The sequence below is a fragment of the Aspergillus costaricaensis genome (genome assembly GCF_003184835.1).
Source record: "Aspergillus costaricaensis CBS 115574 unplaced genomic scaffold BO79scaffold_14, whole genome shotgun sequence".
Lineage (NCBI taxonomy): Eukaryota > Fungi > Ascomycota > Eurotiomycetes > Eurotiales > Aspergillaceae > Aspergillus > Aspergillus costaricensis.
This window is the reverse complement of record NW_020291814.1, coordinates 659,568-679,727: the sequence shown is the minus strand read 5'-3', so window position 1 is coordinate 679,727 and position 20,160 is coordinate 659,568. Positions and strand designations below refer to the sequence as shown.

General features: G+C 49.2%; 6 protein-coding genes across 6 annotated transcripts; 2 read left to right on the top strand and 4 right to left on the bottom strand.

Annotated features, from left to right (window-relative positions):
- Positions 1–124: 124 nt before the first annotated feature.
- Positions 125–2,450, bottom strand: BO79DRAFT_237450 (cytochrome P450). Its single transcript, XM_025684702.1, has 3 exons — positions 1,916–2,450; positions 1,020–1,846; positions 125–917 (listed from the first exon to the last, which is right to left on the bottom strand). The coding sequence occupies exons 1-3, from the start codon at positions 2,301–2,303 to the stop codon at positions 420–422; spliced, it is 1,713 nt and encodes a 570-aa protein (XP_025540151.1). The 5' UTR covers positions 2,304–2,450; the 3' UTR covers positions 125–419.
- A 756-nt stretch (positions 2,451–3,206) lies between these two features.
- Positions 3,207–5,060, bottom strand: BO79DRAFT_237449 (HET domain-containing protein; the record flags this gene model as incomplete). The annotated part of the gene is made up of 1 exon (XM_025684701.1): positions 3,207–5,060. The coding sequence occupies one exon, from the start codon at positions 5,058–5,060 to the stop codon at positions 3,207–3,209; it is 1,854 nt and encodes a 617-aa protein (XP_025540150.1).
- Positions 5,061–6,315: 1,255 nt separating this feature from the next.
- Positions 6,316–6,897, top strand: BO79DRAFT_254706 (uncharacterized protein; the record flags this gene model as incomplete). The annotated part of the gene is made up of 1 exon (XM_025686091.1): positions 6,316–6,897. One exon carries the CDS (start codon positions 6,316–6,318, stop codon positions 6,895–6,897), a length of 582 nt encoding a protein of 193 aa, XP_025540149.1.
- Positions 6,898–8,708: 1,811 nt separating this feature from the next.
- On the top strand, positions 8,709–9,855 carry BO79DRAFT_13304 (2EXR domain-containing protein). Its single transcript, XM_025677984.1, has one exon. It carries the CDS (start codon positions 8,851–8,853, stop codon positions 9,685–9,687), a length of 837 nt encoding a protein of 278 aa, XP_025540148.1. The 5' UTR covers positions 8,709–8,850; the 3' UTR covers positions 9,688–9,855.
- A 37-nt stretch (positions 9,856–9,892) lies between these two features.
- On the bottom strand, positions 9,893–12,083 carry BO79DRAFT_264745 (sodium:solute symporter family protein; the record flags this gene model as incomplete). Its single annotated transcript, XM_025686827.1, has 3 exons — positions 9,893–10,000; positions 10,070–11,124; positions 11,183–12,083. The coding sequence occupies 3 exons, from the start codon at positions 12,081–12,083 to the stop codon at positions 9,893–9,895; spliced, it is 2,064 nt and encodes a 687-aa protein (XP_025540147.1).
- Positions 12,084–12,682: 599 nt separating this feature from the next.
- BO79DRAFT_264742 (5-oxoprolinase) lies at positions 12,683–16,995 on the bottom strand (the record flags this gene model as incomplete). Its single annotated transcript, XM_025686826.1, has 8 exons — positions 12,683–13,500; positions 13,567–13,768; positions 13,837–14,115; positions 14,170–14,276; positions 14,331–15,433; positions 15,485–16,646; positions 16,699–16,884; positions 16,953–16,995. 8 exons carry the CDS (start codon positions 16,993–16,995, stop codon positions 12,683–12,685), a joined length of 3,900 nt encoding a protein of 1,299 aa, XP_025540146.1.
- Between the last annotated feature and the right edge of the window lie 3,165 nt (positions 16,996–20,160).

Sequence of the window (20,160 nt, the reverse complement as noted above, 5' to 3'; positions counted from 1 at the left end):
CACATACGACCATAGGGTGTGGAAAATAGGGCTTCCCGTCCGCTCAGCCGTACTCAAGCCACACGCCGGGAGGTTAGTAGTTGGGTGGGTGACCACCAGCGAATCCCTTCTGTTGTATGTTTTTCTCTTTTTTACCCCCTCATTATGTCAAAGGTCTTGAAGCTGTAATCCCCAGGTCTCCCATGGAATGGAGGCCGCAATTGTCAAGAATTGGTCTCAGTGGCAACGAACGCACCAAAACCTGATACTAGAACCCGAACCGCAGTGATTCCCCTGGCTGCTTCGATTCGCGCTGCACCATGGCACAGCACAGCTAGCAACGCCGGTAGATACGGAATGGCACCTTGGTCACTGGCTTGTGTTCCCAAACCGAAACTTGGGGGAGTCAAAATGTGTTTTACTTCTATACTAGGCAAACCTCAGGCTACCCGACGACACATCAAACGAACCTGGTCGGCATCCGTCATCCGCAAAAGCAATTGCAAATCCACGTCCTGCGTGGTCGCCAAGACTCTCCCGCGTGTCTCCTTGGGGCTTTCTCCGGGGTTGGCTACTGGGTGCACCCGATGACTCCGGAGGAGGGCCGCCATGACAGCCACGAACTCAACCTGCGAAAACTTGTTCCCCGGGCAGTTTTGAGGCCCGTCTGACCATGGGAAATAGGTCGACCGGGATGGGGTGATGATCTCCTCTGAGACATCGCTAGACGCAACTGATTTGGTTATCCAGCGGGACGGCTTCCATGTCAAGGGGTCCTCCCAATACTGGGGATGGATGTGCATGTCGAGGAGGCTGGGGTGGACTCCCACGTGGGGAGGGATCGTGATTTCTCTGTCGCCCAGCTTAAGTAGCTGGGGGTCATCGTTGGTCCATTTGGGCAGAGATACAATTGGTGGAAAGAGGCGGAGGGTCTCGAGCTGTGGCACGGGGGTCAACCGTTAGCGACGAGGAATTAAAATGACAGAAAATAGCATGGAATTATTGGTAGGTAGTATGGGAAAAGAGAAAGAGGGGTATACCAAGACAGCGCGACAGCGAAGGAGCCGTGGAAACAATTCATTATAGTGCTCCTTGATATTGTCTTCATCAAGCCCTTCCAGCTCCTCAGCCACCCAGTCTTGGATTTCCGGATACGCGGCAAGCAACAGCAAGCCAAAGCTCAACGTGTTGGCAGTTGTATCATGACCCGCAAAGTTGATGACAAAGATGTTTCCAAAAATCTCGTCTACCGTAAGTCCTTTGGGAGGTGAGCCACTTGTATTTGCTTTTTGCTCCCCGTCTACCTTTTGCTTCAGATCCATGGCGCGCACAAATGAAGTCATCAAGCCTCCGCTACCTGCACTTCCGGTGTTCAATGCTTTCGTTTCTTCGTCCAGCATTTGGACCATATACTTCTTGAAAGTGGTGGCCGCTTTGCCAAGATGATGCCATGACTCGGGTGCGAATGGCAGAGTGAGTAATTTCCGAGGCATCACCATGAGAAGGATGCAGTTATCCAGCACGGTCTGGAGTGCATCGCGGTAGCCCTCTGATTCACCTTCCGAGGCGGCAGGTGATTCAGACTTCACCTCATGATCTTTGGCACTTTGAAAAGGGAACGATTTGCGAAATCCTGTTGCGGCAAGGACATTTAACGAGAGGGTCCGCGGGTCTTTTGCAACACTGGGAATGTGGCCATCGACAGAAGAGTCCCAGACCTGCAGCATCTGGCGTGTCTGTTCTACACTTTCCTCCCAGACAAAGGACATGGCGCTTTCGTTAAATGGTGTTGCTAGGACCTTTCGGTGCCGCGGCCAGTCATTCCAGCTAGCTGTTGAGATGCATGGTCCGTACACTTCGAGTACCTCTAAAGACAAAACCCGGGTTAGCAATTCGTACACAATGTCGCAATCATGACAGAGTAATCCGGACGTACTGTACAATTGACTTGGTCGAATGAAGTCTGTACGCCGTTGGAAGATGTCATGGATTGCATCCGGATCGGCGACGTTAATGTAGATATCGCGAGGAGTGACCAGAGCCCACATGGGCCCATAGCGTTGATGGGACTCGCCGCGATCGGCAAAGTACCAGCCCCGGCGGGAGTAGCGACCGAAGCTGTAATTACGCCAATTGATGGGAAGTTTGTACAGCCAAGGCCAGAGGATTGGTTCGAAAACCATCCAGAGAACATTCAGGGGATCGATGTAAAGGCGCACCAAGGGGATTCCCATGCTTGAAGCACGACGGTAGTTGATCTCCAGTGTCACCAAGCTCCACACCAGGTAGGCGAGTGCGAGCAAGCCCAGCGCTTCGGAAATCATCGTGATGGGATGTTAATTATTGGATAGAGCATAGAGGTTTTGCGGGAAAAATCGGCCAAGTTACTGACTGCTATCTTGGGGTTAAAACGGAGTTGGGTTGGGAGGGTTTGTCAAACATGAGAAGCGAGTGGTGGGTGGGAAGAGCGGTGATGCGAATGAGAAAACGTACGGGAGACAGGAAGGAAGAAGCCTGAATAGCTAAGATGATGGAAATATACTCTGCTTACAATCATCACCTCCCATTGGCTCATTATACGCACAGCCTTGTCTACTGCCTGCTTGAGGTGGTCATAAATCCTTGTCCCTACGGCAGGCAATTTACCCCCCTACAAGGCTATGCGATGGTACCACTGGCCATGGGACTCTGCCCATTTCCGGTGTGGGGTAAGGGGAGACGCAGTGGAGCAATCAAAAACATCAGAAACAAAGCGAACAAAGAAAAGCAACGGTCTGGAATTGGACAAGGTTGATACCGGGTCTTACAAGGTGCTTACTAGTGCTTACTTGACCCCTCATGAGCGTGTCTGGACTGGGCTGATTCATGGCCGACGCTAAATGTGGCATTCCACCATCAATCAGTGCCACAGCCTCATGTCTGATGCCTGGGCCAACGCTTGTCCTTGCGCATTGCAGACAGTGATACAAACGGATCAAAACCCGGCTTTGCCCAGTATCCTGATCAGAGCTTGTGAGATAAGTCCCAAGCTCCCTAGATTAGTCAACGGACATACTAAGAACCTAATATAGTCCTACACGTTTCAACATATCTGGAATGCTGTAGGCTGGAGGTGAGGGTGTCTCGGCAAATATCAATACCATCCAGTTTTGCTGTTCGATCCTATCATATTCAAGGAGTCTAGCTTCATTGTGGTTTGCTAGTCTATTTTTCTCATACAGATCTTTCTATACAAGAATGAATGTTTTGAACTCTGGCTTTGCATGGATCCAAACTCTAAGCCAACTTTCGGCAAGTGCCACACGTTTGCTAAGCCCTTTTTCAGTTTTCAGCACCATCAAAAGCATCCTTGGCTTTTTGACAGACGGAAGAGCTTTTCCTGAAGAATCATACCATGTTAAGTCTCCGTGCCCACTATATGCTTTCCAGCTTTTGTACGTATTGCGATGTTCCAGTCCGTCTAAGTCAGCTTCAAATGACAGAGCTATCACGTCAAATCGGCTGGTTCTACCATCAGAAGGCGTAATCTTGATCGAGCTCCAGTCTGCGGTCTGTGGTAGTAGCCACGCGATAATTCGCCCTTGCTGATCCTGAAGATTGGATTCATCATACCCTTCTGTAGCTGGTACGATTCTGAGTCGTAGTGACTGTGTGTACACCATTATACAACCAGGCTCACATTTGGTCTGGAGGGGAGCGGGAAATTTCGAATGGAAATCGCGGACGGTGGAGGTTTGTGGATCGAGTCCCCGCGCGACATGGCTGATGTCCTTGGGGAATGTCCATATATCTGGGATAATACGTTCGCAATCCACCCAAGTCATCTGGGAGTCGTCCAGCTTTTTCGGGATCTTCTCGGGAAAGCAGCCTTGTCTCCAAGCCTGAATTAGTAGGAGCGCCCACGAGATATAAAATGGATACGATATGTCGAGTTCCCTTCCACGCACAAACCCCGAAGTGTCCGTGATGACCTTGAAAGCCTGGTTTTCATCTTGATGCGATGGAATTGCGAAGATGGCCACAGTGACAGTGCGCGTTATTTGACTACTCTTGAAGAACGTGACGCTACTTGTTGTTGACGACCAGGACCAAGATGGAAATACCTCATTTCGGGTTTCTGTAACCCTGCGTGGATATTCACCATTCTCAGTATACCAACTTAATGATTTAGTAAACTCGCCGAATGGTAGTCCGAAGTAATGGTCGGAACCATAGCCCGCATGTAGGATACCCGCAAACCCTCGTAAAATATCAGATTCGAAGCTGAAGGTCCGTTTGGTGTAGTCATGAACAATATCTTGGTAAGAGCCCAAGGCGATTTTCACTCTTTTGCGAGGCCAGGCGCGCCCACATTCATCATCAACTACGCAATCCCTGCCAGAGCACTCGTAAATGAGTTTGGTGTCTGAGAACAATAGTAGTCGGGATGATAGCAGTGTTTCCTGAAATGTCCAGCCTCGAGTCATCCATTTTGACTCAGCAACTAATGCTTCGAAAGGGTCACTTCTCCCCAGAAAATAGAGACCTTGTACTTTAGCGCTCCATCGCCGGATCCGCTGTCTGGCATTCACCCCATATAGTCCGTGGTCCGCATTGGTGCCGACCAGGTCGACCAGAGTAACGTATGAATAGCCATATATGTCCCCCATTGCATTCAAATGTAATGCCTTCTTTTCCATGTCCTCATCTTGCAGAATGCAAAGTTGGTCAACCCAGAGATATCGGATTCTCAGATGACGGCATGCCGTGATAGCGTCGCGAATGACAGGTGATAGTGAGACTCCAGTCCTTGTTAAAGACCCTGGAACTTCAAGGTTTTTGATATTGGAAACAAGAGCTTGAACTGAGCCTTTTGTCTCCCCCCAAACGTAGCTCAGTGTGGCGTATCTGCAAAATGGTGGAGCGATAATGATGCACTGCTGCTCGGTGTCGATAACACGGAAACTGGGTAAGATATATTTGGGGGGTTCCAAGTGACAGGAATCTCTATGGTCAGCAGAATCATTGATATCGCAATCCGGCAGCCAGTGAGATACTCTTTCCCAGTTGATGTTCTTGGCTGGAATGTCCAATGAAATCATATTGTTCCATTGCCGTTCATCCGCAGTACCATGATAAAGTATATCTGGAAGACTGATTAGCCAAGTGCTTTTGTCATAAGTTAAAGTAGGGCTTAATTACCTGGGGGGCCGGTTTTGAGTGAACCAACGCGCAGTGTAATGGAGAACCCAGATTTCACCTTTTCAAGAAGACTGCATTTATTCGCGACATTCAAATAGATCTTATCATCGCGATCGAAGTCATACACACTTTTCAACCTCTCTACATCTGGTGCGAATACACTGCAAATCTCGCAATACCTTGATCGCTGTTGTAATTGATCGTATGATCCGAAAGGCAGTCGAACGTGACTTATGTGGTGCAAATTCTCGCAGCTATCTGCCCTACAGCCAGTCCCGCTCTCTGGCCTATCTGTGTCGCATCCACACATTCCGCAACACACAACATGACTGAGCCTCATGTGTCTGCATACCTCACAGAGAGGACCATGTGGCATGGAAGTACATTTTTCGCATGCATCATGAAAGCATAGTTTTTGATATAATTGGATCTGAGCCTTTGACCTCACCAATCTTTCGTGGGAGGACCTGAAAGAAATCGAACGGTCACATAGGGGGCAGCACTTGTCGATATTGGCTTTGATAACATTAACCTTGGCATCATCGGCAGACAGGTGAAATTTCCTCGTCATCATGGTGTTCTAACTGTGTTATCTTGAGTTCAGCGAAGGCTAATCCGATACAATAAGTCTGGATGACAACTTCATCCCTAACTCAAGTCGCACGTTTTCTCTCCCGGTCGGGTCAATGCAAGATGATGTGGCATGGTCTTAGTGGCTTGTTGCAGGGATTACTAACACCGGCGCTTTGGACAAGACAGTGTCTTTGCCTCACAAGCTGTCCTTGGAGCGCGCACTAACCATGTGCTATGTTTTATCAGAGCCGTACAGTGGCTTAGGTTGGGGTTAGCGTCTCCACACTTGCTCTTTGCTATATCGTGTATCGGGGCAAACTTGGGGGACTATCCGAAAGAGGAAAATGTGGCCAGTGGAGGCAATGTGAGTGTGAAATTGCACCCCCTCCCCAAGAATATTGTGGTTACTATTAGATGCCGATGTATCACCACACACTTGCTGCTCATCGAGTTAAGCTTTTGAGGTCAAATGATTTGTAACTCTGGAAGTTCTACTTACTTCACCATTATTAGACTTTACCACAGAGGAAAAGAAAAGAATAAGGATGGATGACCACATGAAGTCCTGCCCAAAAGTTTACAATGAGAACCGACAGTACGAAGGCCTCACATTGGTGGAAGGTGATGTGCCGCTGTCGACTCCAATGTCACGAAGTCCCCCGGTCTTCAAACAAAGTAGTGGTAGTGTTTGGGTTTTTTCTGGTCTGGAAATGCAGTTGGAATTACTCACAACAGCAAAGCCCCCAAGGCACGCCTATTTTCCGTCTTCAGCTAGATGTGCCGGTAACATGGAGGGTTGATGAGAGCTGGCCCTTGACCTGGAAGCTCACATATCATGGAGTGGAAGGAGACGATAGTACCTCTCAGCCGATCACCTTCTCGAACAGCGATTTCTCGAATTGGGGGGTGTTCTGTGTCTATCGGCGCAGTTCATATACGGGGACATGGGGGCCCTGGCGCAGTTATAGAACTGTCGGATGCCACCAGTTTGAAGATCAAGATTCCCCGTGCACGGTAGGTACGAGCGATATGTTTGTTACTCTTGAACCCCACGAGACCTGGATACATGTTGAGGAGCGCGAAATTGAATTTGATCTGCCGGAGGATGCTCAGACCGGCGAGGTCCTCCGATACCAGTTCGAGGGATGCAAGCTGAGCTGTTAAGATTGGGGAGTAAAGGAGGATCACATTAACACAATTGTCAGTTGTTGGGTTTAGGACAACAATCGTAATTCCACCGGACAACAATGGACGGCCAAATGCTCTGGTACCAGCTTCAAATATGCTGCATTTTACCGTTATTGAATAAGGGAAAGCGATAATCGATCTACTTGGGCAATTGTCAGTAGCGGCTGGGTATGACAACACTTTTTCGGCCAACATATCAAGACACTCTTGGTATGCGGCTGAATGCTTCACACCACGCAATGAACAGCGGAGAACAAAAGAAAAAACCGAGAAAATCCGTAAAAAACATGCGATACAAGGATTCGCTTGTGGCCTCCCGGCGTGTGGGTGCCTCTAAACTGGCGACACTCGCGATCGCCGGCGCCACCAGCACAACCTTATTAACCTCTATAGATCATGTTATTTCTACATCAAACATGAACAATTCCCTATTGTATTCCTAAATTGTTAAAAGCAAGGATGACAGACGCAACCTATGGTAGCTGTTGTATCTCTGTTATTACTACTATACTATAATCTCTGGAATCCAGCGGTGAGGTCTGAAATACTAGATTTTCTTGAGAATAGTACCGGAATGTATGTATGTAGTCGTTCATGTATAGTTAGTTAAGAGAATACAGCTGACTAATGCTAGGTCCACTGCCAACTCCTCTGAATCTAGGGTTTACTTCTGTATTGAACCCTTCGCGTAATATATCAGGCCAAATGACTCTATGAATCCCTAGTCTTAAATAAATCAGAGATCAGGAATAGACAGCTTCACGGTCGATTTTTTTATCAATCCGTATGATTTAAGGTATAAGGGTAGTATGATAAGAGATATTCTTATGAAAGGAGCTTACTGTTACCTGGCGTAGTAATACTATCCCCAGATTTCTTGTTTTACTAAGTTCATAAGGCCTATCTATCTCCTTATATATTGGGCGGTCTAGGAGCTGGTACGCATTGGCGTCAAGAGTCACGTGATAAATCACGGTGAGATTTGCTTTTTTTTTTTTTGGGAAAAAATGTAAATATTGAATTCTCTGTAGTATTTTGAAAATATTCCAATACTGCCACGAGCGCACTTTGATTATTCAGAATAGAACCACTGGAGACTGCCAAAGGACGGAGTGTCTCGATAGTTTTGAAATTTGTCTGGGATCGGGGTCATACGATAACACGTGGTTCGACTAAGATGCAGAGTTTTGGCAAAGCTGGATGCAAACAAATTCAGAAATCATGATTAAATTGCAAGATCCTCCGCCTATTTATCGACAACCTCTGAGACAGCTCAAAAAAGCCCCAGCTCAGCTTCATAAATCTTTCCGGTTCTAGTATTCGGCGACCGCTGACGACTACCGGAAACCATTGGCGGCTACTACTAGCGACCATTGAACTACTACTGGCGACCATTGACTACTAGCGACCATTGACGATCACCAGCGATGTTGGTAACCTATGAGAAATGTATATAGCAGATTGTTCCCCATAATAAACTCTAATAAGACCCTTAATATAGTTTAGGAAAAAGGTCGAGTCAAGAGCTCTTCGATTATTAACTGTGCGGATTCTGTTGGCTAGAGTACGGCTGAGAGGATGGGGAGCCCTGTGCTCCACACTGTGATCGGATCTACTAAAGACAACATCAGGAAGGTTAATTATAGACCACGTGCAGATGTCGAATAAGCAAAGAAGATGATCCCACACTGGACTGGTATCATTCGAAATATGACCTATCAGGTCAACCTTTGACCGTGCAGGGGCTCTGCTCATCCCTGTCCACGGAAAAGCTTGCCCGGTGGTGAGATTTTAATAAATCCAACACAATCAGCGTCTTCGATATGACCACATCTCATTCAGGGCAGCCATAACCCTTTCACCTCCACTCGTGCTCAACCACCCTCTTCCTCCTCCATTAAGTTCACCTCCCATCACCACCTCTTCGCCATGCTTAGTCCAGAATCTCCAACTACATCCGCCAAGTTCCCCAACTTCAGCCTTCTCCCCCCGGAACTCCGCCTCTCCATCTGGCAACACTCCCTCCCCACCCCCATCCACCAAGGCCTATACATCTACCAAAGGGGGTGCTGGGAGGCCCACAGTGTATCTAAGGATGAATTCCACCTCAGCTTCAATCTTTCATGCCTCACCACTATGAAAGTAGACGTGCCTCCCTTCCTAGTCAATCACGAGGCGCATTCCGTAGCGCAAAACTGGCTTCGTCAGCAAGCAGGGACTCTCCTCTTCCACTGGACCCCCGATGGCTTCCACTTCACGCGACCCTTTCAGCCGGCTTCAGATGCCCTATACGTGCCGGACTCTCGGTACCTAGAGTTTCTTTCCGAAGGCTCAAATGTGGCTTTTGCCCCTGAATATGAAGGCATGAATTACAAGACCAGCCCGCCTGCGCTCCCTCGCCTCGCCTTTCCCCGGTCTCTACTGGAGCGTGAGAAGAATGTCATTACGTCGGTTTTCGATATGATAGAGTACCAAAATTTCGAGGAGGTTTTGGTGGTTGAAGATGTCTCGGAGGATGATGAAGGGCGTCTAAGTGTGCTACCCCGGGTGCAGAGGCCTTTGGGGTGGTCGGTGGTTCCTGGGTCGGAGACGCTGGTGTGGCTTAACTTTGCGAGGGCATATCGTCGGGAGGGATATCGCAAGGACAATGATGCAGTTTCGTTCGCGCGGTTGGTCGAGTGGGCGAGTGTGGGCATTGGTGCGTGGGTTGAGTGGGAATACGATAGACTCCTCAAGGTCAGGCGGGTACGCGCAGTTCGGGATTGAGGCGTTGAAGCTCTCTGCTTGGTGTCTGGAGTGAAAGATTCATTTACTTTGGTTTGGGTAACGATATCTTCAAGTTAATATATACTAATGTCTCATAAATGAGGAATAACGAATTATGGAGTTCAGGAACAGCCTGTAGAACAGGCTCTTTTTCATCTCCGTTCTGAGAGGCTAGACAATTACATCTACAATGTTCATTTAATCTTCATACTGGCTGTCCAGTTCGCAATCGCTCCTTCCTACGTCCCCAAATCGCCCTGATATCACTCCATATCCCTCTCGAAATATCCCGCAAAGCACCTGCACTTTCAACCTGCACCGCGTCTGTCAGTAAACAAGGCTTTCTTGCATTTCACATAATGGCATTAGAGATATAACTTACCACCGGATATATCACACAAATGAGCACACTCGCCCAAACCCAGATAAAGGAGACAACAACCCACCCCGTGAAAAACTCCCTATTGTACACATACCTTGTCCCGAAGAGAGTGAAAGGAACGAGGATCACGGCAATCGCAATGAAGATGAGATTTGCTGTCCAGGCAAATCGCTCGGCTTTCTTAACCAGAGCAGGGTCCATAGGCTCTATGGTCTCAGTTTCGAGATACTCAATTATATCGTTCTTCGGTTGCGTGGTCGATTCACTTGGTGTTGCAGTCGTCGTGATAATTTCGGTATCGTTATTCTTCTTTGCTGATGTCTCGGTTGAGGTCTTCTCTGGTTCGACAGGGACTCCAGTAATGCTATTCGTTGCCGACGTGTCGTGGCCACGTTTCCCCGGAAATAGTAAACTCAAAAGCACAGCGGAAATGGTCCCCACCCCAAACGAGGCCAAGTTTCCAGCTACGGCATTTGTAGCATCGCCAGTAGTCGCAACGCTGATCCCGCCTGATCGTTTCCACGAAGTGATAAACCAGACAATGATACCTAAGCCAAATCCGATCCAGGGGGCTGCGATAGCCGCAACAGTGGACATGCGGTCCCAGAGCAGAATGAGTCCAACGGGAATAGCTGCTCCGCCGACAATCACTCCCAGTACTGTAAGGAGCCAGGTGAGACTGACGCCTGCGGCATTGAGAATGCAGCAGAATGCGGCCAGGACAATGGCGTAGATGACAATGCCCCAGTGGCTGACACGCACGAGTGTCGCAGAGTCGGTGTTCGGGCGGATGTAGGTTTTGTACACGTCGAAGGTTAGTAAGGAGGAGACAGCGATGAGTTCAGCGGATGTGGAACTAGTCACGGCCATGAACAGTAGTATGAGCATGAGCACTGCGCCGCCCTTTCCGAGAAGGGTGATTGCGGTTGCTGGAGCCGAGAGTCCGGCGTCGACTTGCGAAGCCGTTAACGGGTTGGGGTATGTTGGGAACGCTGGATTGCTGGTTAGGGCCGCACAACCGAGGCCCATCGCTGTTGCAAAACCGAACGGAATGCCTAGGTTTATCAGTATCTTTTGGAAAGATATGTGGTCTTTGGAGTTCCAGAGACTCACCATACCAGGCAACGCCTCCTAGCATATATGCCTTCACAGATGACTCCGGTCGCGACGCAATAGCTCGCTGCCAGTAAGCTTGATCAAGCCAGACAGTACTGAACCCAGAAACAAATATATCTACCGCAAAGATTAAACCACCCACGGACCGAAATGCAAGATATGATCCATCAGTATTACGATCGATTGGCATATCTCGCGATGCCTCCTGCAGCAAATCGTACAACTTGCCCGGGCTTCCAATGAGATCACTAGTAGCCGACACTGAGAAGCCGAATACCAGTATCGCAATGAATAGAATAACGGTATGAGTATAATCCGCGATGAAAGTTGCCCGCAATCCACCGACAATAACATACGCCGCAACAACAGCAGGAATTAGGAAATTGGCAGCATAAACATTCATTCCCGTGATTGCTGCCACCACCTGCGCGCCACCTAGCACCAAACAGGCGCTAACAAGCATATTCGTAGCCAAACCATTGTACAAGTAGGTGAGATGGGCGATCTTGCCGTGCCGGGAGAGGACGATCTCTGGCATGGTGTGTGCGCCCGGTGCATTTGCTTTGATCTTGACGGCGATCAAGGCGAAGAGGAGGATCTGCAGCGTGCCGATGGCGCCGTACCACATGGGTCCGCAGACGCCATACGAATATGCGAAAGTCGAACTGGTTAGAAGTGTAGCCGACCATGTCCATGAGGAGACAATTCCAGCGGAGATCAAGCCCGGCTTGACAGATCGTGACGCGGTGTTGAATTCTTCGGCACGATGTGTAGAGAATTGAGTATAGCGATTCTGAAGCCAAGAAATACCAAGCATGAATAGGGCGAAGATGCCACCGATGCCGATGACAATTCCATAGCCGGCACCTGGTGGTAGGACTCGAAGCTCGTGAGACATGGTGGGTATTCACACAGTGGTGTGATGGGGATTGATGCGACATGGTGCATGCACTGTCTGCTGCTAGAGATATAAACCCCGCTGGAGAACGATAGGCTTATCGTGGTTTGACGTGATAGCTGACGCCGAGCACGGCCGGTGCTGCTCGAGAACGGGATGTGGGTGATAACAAGGGCTTTCCTTGCATGTTCTCGCCAATCAAGATGGTGAATACTTCTTATCGCGGATCATCCCAGCAGTTGGAGAAGCCGCCGTTGGAGTAACCAGCAAGGGTCTGATCCGGCGGCGATCATTTATCAGCACTCGATAAGCTTGACATCATTCTATAGCTTTCATTCTATAGATTTGATTCTAGACTACGCCACACAGAGCCCCCCGCAGGGCTTTTCGGTCGGTTGGACGCCTGTACGTTATTGAGCCCTGATAGGTCCCTTCAGGATTCAAGGACCGTCTAGACTTGATAGAAGGGACTGATGCTTCAGTTCAAAAAGAGAAGTTGCGTAAAAAACACATTCTTTAATGAAGACAAATTCTTTCATTGCCGACATTTGCATCAATATTATCCATAGTATGTAGTATACTTAGATCCGGGAATCCCACTACACCTGCTCAGCCAGACTTCTAGCCGCCTCTACCGATCCGTTGGCGATAGGAACAAATCCCCTATTCACCTTGGCCTGATCTTTCTCAATCCTGCCCTCATCACTGCCCTTGCTTCCATACCCACCCCCTCCAGGCGTCTCAACAACCAAACGATCTCCAGCCCTCATCTCAACCGAATTCTTTCCCCCAATCGACATAATCTCCCCGTCTTCCCCTTTAACCCACAAATTTCTGCCACAGCGACCATCTTCTCCCCCGTCCATTCCATATGGCTTCACTACCCGCCTCTCAGACAAGATAGATGCCATCATCGGAATCCGAAACTCGACATCCCTCACTACCCCGTCACCGCCTCTATACCGTCCTTCTCCACCACTACCACCCCTGAAACAAAACCTCCTAAGAAGAACCGGATACCGTCGTTCCAAAGACTCCGGATCTGTGATTCTCGTGTTCGTCATGTTCGTATGTACACCATTCGTGCCGGACCATGTCGGACCCGCTCCACTACCTCCTGCGATCGTCTCATAGTATCCAAAATCGTCCGTACCGAATGAGAAATTGTTCATGCAGCCTTGGCTGGCGGCACAGACGCGGAGGGTCTTGAAAATTACGTCGACGATTCGTTGCGAGGTGAGGACGTTACCGGCACAGACAGCAGCGGTGGGAGCTGGATTGAGAAGGCTGGGTTTGGGGACATGGACGGTCACGGGGGCGAGGCAGCCGTGGTTCAGCGGGATGTCGGAGTCGACGATACACCGGAGGGCAAATATTATGGATGAGTGAGTTATGGCTATAGGGGCATTCCAATTGCCTTAGGATTCCCGCGGTGGTTAATCAGAGTTCAACCCAGGTAAGTAGTGGTGAAAGATCGGCTTACCGTAGACTTGGGGTCCAGTGCCTGTGAAGTCGAATACCGCTGAACCATCAGCCTCATTGAGTGTAATTTTGAGGCAGATAGGTGTTCCATCGTCCATATAGTCGACCTGTTTCAGCTCTGTTTGATGGAACTCGCGCGCGAGGCGTTTAAAGAGATTGCGGATGGCGAGTTCGGCGGAGGATTGGATGGCTTTCATATATACCTAGCAGACATGCTTGTGAGTTGTCTGGCCTGGTGGGTGAAAAATTCCATTTCGCATTATTAACTCACCTGAACAACTTCCATGGAACATTCCTCAATAAGCTGATGGATCAGCCGGATACCACAATGGTTGGCGGCCACTTGGGCTTTCAGGTCTGTCACATTATCTTGGTACCTTCGGGTGCCACTGGAGCCAGGGTACTGTGCTGGCTCGTCGCAAAGAAGCCGAGCGAGTCCGACTTCGTCCAGAACGCCGTCTCGGATCAATAGAAATGACTTGAACAAAGCTCCCTCTTGAGCAAGTTCCTTCGAAGATGGAGGCATCGAGCCAGGCAGGATACCGCCAATCTGATCATCTTAGCCGGGCAAGTTGATACAACTTAGAGGGAAAGGTGCACGTACATCAGCATGATGGCCTCGTGAAGCTGTCCAAAAGATGATTTCTTTCCCCTGTGCATCGAATACGGGAGTAATAACAGTGAGGTCTGGGAGGTGGGTACCCCCATATTCTGAACTGGTTGATTAGCACGGTGAATGGATGGCAAAATTTCCCTCATACGAACCAGGTGCATTAGACAACAAAACATCTCCCGCCTTCAACCTCCCCTTCCATTCTCCAATCTGACCCCTTACCGCAAAGGCCATGCTACCAATCATCGCAGGCACATGGGGGGCGTTTGCGACCAGAGACCCATCCGGACTGAACACGGCGCAACTGAAATCAAGCCGTTCCTTGATGTTCGCGCTCACACTCACCTGTTGCAGTACACGACCCATCTGCTCCGCGACGCTCATGAAACGGTGGCGGAATACAGAAAGTTGGACAGGGTCGATAGTATCAGTGGTAACGTTGCGGCCCTTCTCGGAAGCTTTGACGTCAAGGATCAGCTTGTCCTGCGCGGATGTTGCTGAAGAGCCTGGGCCCACGAGTATCGTTTGCGTTTCATCGACCACAAGTGCCGGGCCGTTGACCTTCTGTCCGAGAGGGATGAACTTGAGGATGTATATTGGTGTGTCTGTCCATCCAAGCTGATCAAAATAAACACTATTGGTAGCCTCAGCAGCAGGGCACCTCTCTGTGGGTACGGAAGGCTTCGCTAAGACCGAAGCCGGAACATCAGGCGAAGGGGCAGCGAAAGAGCCTCGACCTATGGCCCGAACTCGAATGCTATCAACAAATACATTCCTATCAGTAGGCGTGAAGCCAAATTGCTGATGGTGTGCTTTGACAAAGTTCTGCAACATATCATGGGTCTGGTCCACTGCAATCATAATGGTAGTCTCGCTTCCGTCATAGCGCATGTTGAGGAACCGGTCCACGTCCACGTTCAGTATCCCGTCATTTCCTAGGAGATCCTTGGTAGCCAGAGCGAGTTCCTCCAAGTCTGCTAAGATTGTTGGGAGGTTCGATGAATCGTATGCCTTTGCGCAGGGCCTCTGACCTTCCTGCACCACATCTGCCAGGCCAATACCATAGGCAGAGAGAATTGAGGAGTGCTTGTGGATCAAGACCTTCTGGATACCAAGAATTTCGGCAATGGCACAGGCGTGTTGACCTCCCGCTCCACCAAAGGATGCTAAGTGATGCTTCGTTGTGTCGTAACCGCGAGCCTCTGTCAGGCTCCGAATGGGGCCACACATGGCAGAATTCGCAACGTCGAGGAAGCTGCACGCATATTAGCCTCGATTAATTCTCATATTCCAACGAGAAGCTTACCCCTGTGCCACCTGCGCCCAGCTCATTGACTTGCCCGTATCTTGGTTAATCGTTGCCGTCAAAGCTTCGAATTTGGCAATAACAACATCGCGATCCAAGGGCTCATCCTCATTTGGACCGAATACAGAGGGGAAATACTCCGGGATCAACCTTCTTAGAGCCAGATTGGCATCCGTAATGGTCAATGGGCCCCCTTTGCGATAGCACGCAGGACCTGGGTCCGAAGAGGCACTTTCTGGTCCAACAGACATCAACCCGTCGCGCCAGAACAGGATGCTCCCTCCACCAGCAGCGATCGTGTTTATATTGAGCTGTGGAGTCTGCATCGAGATTCCCGCGGTGGTGGTCTCAAATATATGATCCAGTGTCCCGTCATAGCGACTAACATCTGTGCTCGTTCCTCCCATATCGAAGCCAATCAGTGGGGCTTCGCTGACCTCATCATAGCAGGTACGAGCATACCCTACCACTCCACCAGCCGGGCCAGAAAGAATCGAATGCAGTCCGGAAAGTCTATGCGCAGGGACTAGCCCACCATCGGATTGCATGAATTCCAACTTGGTATCCGACTTGGCAATATCTGGGAAACTGGTCAAAAACTGCTTCAGATATCGTTCGATTGTCGGAGTAAGGTATCCATCAATGACAGCGGAGTTTCCTCGAGGAACAAGCCTAGTCCGTTGCGATACAGCATGCGAGAGCGAGACATTCTCAAACCCGATGTGTTGCGCCAGGTCTCGGATCTGGAGCTCGTGATCGGGAAACGTGTAGGCGTGCATCAGACATACAGCGATGGATCTGTACCCGTCCGCGTATATCTTCCTCAGGTATTCCTCCACTGACTCGAGATTCAACAACTTTATTATCTGGACAGTTTCTCCGGATGTACCCGTGAGCTCTCTTAGTACGGCCGGCGACGAGAGGTCCATGCTTCGCAGGTCTGTGTCGGTGCAGTTACGCAGGGTCACGCGCTCTTCCACCTCAAATACCTCGGAATATAGTGTTTCAGGCCTTCGAATTGAGAGATCGAACATGAAGGGTCGCGATTGATTGCCGATTTCCAGCAAGTCTTTGAAGCCCTCCGTGATGAGAAGGGCAGTGCGCTCGCCTTTCCTCTCTAGCAGTGCGTTTGTCGCAACGGTTGTCCCCATGCGTATTGACTCTAAACAGAAGGTTAGCCTGGAGAAAGGCTCGTAACTCAGGATGTCTCCCACCGATATCCTTTGTATCCAACCCTGTTCCCCTCGGAATACTCGTTCCATAGTAAATCTCCAATACGCGGCGGATGGCTTCAGTCGGGGCATCATCGTAATTCTTGGGATCGACAGATAGAATCTTCACCACGATATCTTCCTGACCGGGGACTTTGCAAATGCAGTCGGTGAACGTTCCTCCGCGATCTGTACGGTCGGTCAGTCGCTTGATATAGTAATTGCAGCATTATCGGGTTGAATGTGGCGCGACAGACCTATAGAGATCCGCAGCTTCTGTCGAGGTTCTACACTTGGCATTGTGATATATGAACACAAATATAGTCATTGAATGTGGATAGAACCAAAATTGTGGCATTATTCAACTCATATGTCAAGCCTACAGATCGTGAGACGGGCCTCATCGGCCGAGAGTGGAGGTGAAGGTGGAGAAAGTCACCGGCCCGTTATCTCCAACATTTCCCCTCCCACCCCTCGTCTTCGGCAGGACACTTGCAGATCTTGCAGCTTATCAGGAAAGTCAGCGGGGAGAACTGCCTTGTCTGTAGTAGGGCTTCCTGTCAGTATCGCGAACCCCGCGTCTTATCGCGGGTTATCGGATGCTCGCTCCGATAGTATCTGATAAGGCTCTGGAGCACATGAATTGCTGCTCGCACAGCACATTGGCATCCTTAGTTTTCAGGCCACTTTGCCTACCCATGTTATTCAGGGTGTGGACACATAGTACATGAAGGAAACAAACATGATGCAAGTTCAATATATGACCCTGAACAGACCGTGTTGTCAGCATCTATCGCAATAAATGTGGTCCAGATACTCACAGATTACTAGGGGATGAAAGCGACCCAAGGTCGAGGGCGACTGTTGCGAACTCATCCCTCCGCAGGGACAGCCGGCTTGAAGCTAGTTGTCGCTTTTATTGTGCCATCTATACTGTGACGGGCGGTTTGAAAAAACAAGATGGTCTCAAAGACTGGTCCGTCTTTCATCAACATCTCAGTCTGCACAATAACATCCGTAGTGCCGATAGGTCCGCTAGTTCTCAATGTGTCAAGGCAATCTCCGAAGTCACTGCTTTTGATCCGCCCATAACGTCCGGCTTCGAAGGGGAGATACGACCCCATATATTCAGGCATGTCCGGAGGGCCTACTGCTGTCTATGTGAAAGCTATCCTCCACTATCCATATCTTCCTCGCTTTGTGTGTACGATGTCCCAGTCCTTGGCAGGCGCGGGCATTACTGTCCATTTCTTGTTTAATGCGGTCCACTGCCCGTCCAGTCGGCCCGTCTGACCTGGTGAACCAAAGCTTAAGTATTCGGGATCTGAACTCGATTCGACGTTAGGATGCTTTCAGTGAGCGGGCGGACCGCTTCCGTGCCGAATTGGTGACACACTTCACATTCCGCACCACTCGGCCAATACCTTCCAAATAGTACCCGTCAATAATATCATACCGAATAAAGAGAACAAGTGTTCCACTTCCTTTGCAGACAAGCGATCCAATGTGTAGCAAACATTGAAGCTTAGACTAGGCGGTCGTTGTGTGATTGGATGCCGGCACTGGGCCCTAATTTCCCGCAAAAGCATCATACAATTCACCCACCGAGCGCTGAAGAGCGATAGTCAGATAGGGCAGCAAAAAAAAGATTGAAAAAGTAAAAACATACAACAGAAGGGATTCGCTGGTGGTCACCCACCCAACTACTAACCTCCCGGCGTGTGGCTTAAGTACGGCTGAGCGGACGGGAAGCCCTGTTTTCCACACCCTGTGGTCGTATGTACTTACTTTCAGTTATATGCAGGTTATATGCTAGTTTCTGTAATCTTCGCTGCCTAATTCTTGCTGCCGGTTGATGATTTGGGTGGATTGTTCGACATCTTCCTATGGACAAGCACTTCTCAGATATGCCTTGCTTCATCGAGGATGGCGCGCAGACTGACCTTCGAAGAACGAGTATCGTCCATAGTATCTGTCCGGCAAAGATCGAGGACCTCAGATGAGGCAATGAAACTGCTCCAGCTAAGAAGAATGCTTTCAATACCTCAGGGATCTTTTGCCTAGCATCTGATAAATTTCCTTCTAAGCATGTTCAACCGCTGGGGCCCAGTAAGACATCTTCCCGAGTATATCATCAGCACTAAGGGTGCGATCATAAATGCCGCATAGAACGGGATGGTAGAATCCGGCGGCACCACCATCCTGCACGGAGAAAGAATCAGCGAGGGACAATCTCCTGACTTCATGTCCTTGTTGATCTTCATGACCATTTGACAACATCTATATAGGTCTGCGGAGAACAGTAGGTCCCCCAAGATTGCCGAAAGGTCCTCCGCCACATCAGGATTAAAGCAGGATCCTACTAGATTCTCCCTCGCTAGCGACGGTTCTCTTCCTCTGCAAGCCATGAAAGTGAATGAATTCATTCGTGTTGGGGATGCAACGGACCCACTTGATGAAATTTACAAGGTTCCTGAGATATTTTCAGGTGCATATTTTGCTTGGCTCGGAAGTTACGTTCATTTTGCGACCAGGACATGTTGACGTCTATTCTTTTGAAGTGGACCGCTGCTCAGCTCCTATTTACACAGTCATTGGGAAAGGGTATCCCCACCCGGTAATTTGTGGCAAGGCTTTCAAAGGAGATGGGCAGAGTTAGGTTACCGTTTGCGCTTTATTAGACTCTAACCGAGGTAGTCCGTTTATATAACGCGTCCTCATAGTGTGTGATTGCCCACAATATAAAGACACCTTTAAATGAACGTACGAACAAAGCGGTCTCCATGTTTTCATTAGGTTTACTCTTTTCTTCTTCTATATCGTAGTCTCTGAGCAGTACATAGAGCGCATAATTCATCAACTTACACAATTCGAAGTTTCCGTAAAATACTCCTTCCTGGATAGAAAAGTAGTTTTAGCCAGCCTGTCTTACAGTCCGGGTGAATTATACTTGTCTTTGGTGCTCTTGTCCATACTAATTCATCGTAAAAGGGCAGTGCTGGACATGGAAACATGCTGAAAGGGTGGTCAGCACGATCGAGTGAAGAATGGCGCAAAATTGGGCGATCGACCTGCCAGTAAGGCTTTCTAATAGTGAGAGTCTATAGATATAGCGTTGTATTAGTAATGGATATCATTCTTCGACGAATAAGTTGTCGAGGCCATATCTGGAACGCGGGGGAGATGCGGGAGACAGTATGGAAGGTGGTTCCGCTTGATATGACTATCAATTGTGCCCCACAAAACTATCTTTCTGTTTTTGCGGAACAAGCTGCCTCATTCATCTGTTTCCCCGCATTTTCGTATCCGACGCCCTGAAGGCTGTTACAACGTAATCTATTGTTCTATAGGGTTGTGCCAGGACTTGACTATGCCTAGGAGCGTGCCCGATAAATATTGGACGCCCAATTCTTAGATTCAACTATTCTGACACTTGTGCTCTTATATGTCAAAATTCAGCCTGCC

Excerpts from the sequence above, each read along its gene's own strand:
- BO79DRAFT_13304 (XM_025677984.1), top strand. The coding sequence starts at position 8,851 with ATGCTTAGTCCAGAATCTCCAACTACATCCGCCAAGTTCCCCAACTTC.
- BO79DRAFT_237450 (XM_025684702.1), bottom strand. The coding sequence starts at position 2,303 with ATGATTTCCGAAGCGCTGGGCTTGCTCGCACTCGCCTACCTGGTGTGG. Across the intron at positions 1,847-1,915 it reads TCGACCAAGTCAATTGTACA|AGGTACTCGAAGTGTACGGA; the intron begins GTACGTCCGGAT and ends TTTTGTCTTTAG. Across the intron at positions 918-1,019 it reads TTCGCTGTCGCGCTGTCTTG|CTCGAGACCCTCCGCCTCTT; the intron begins GTATACCCCTCT and ends CCCGTGCCACAG.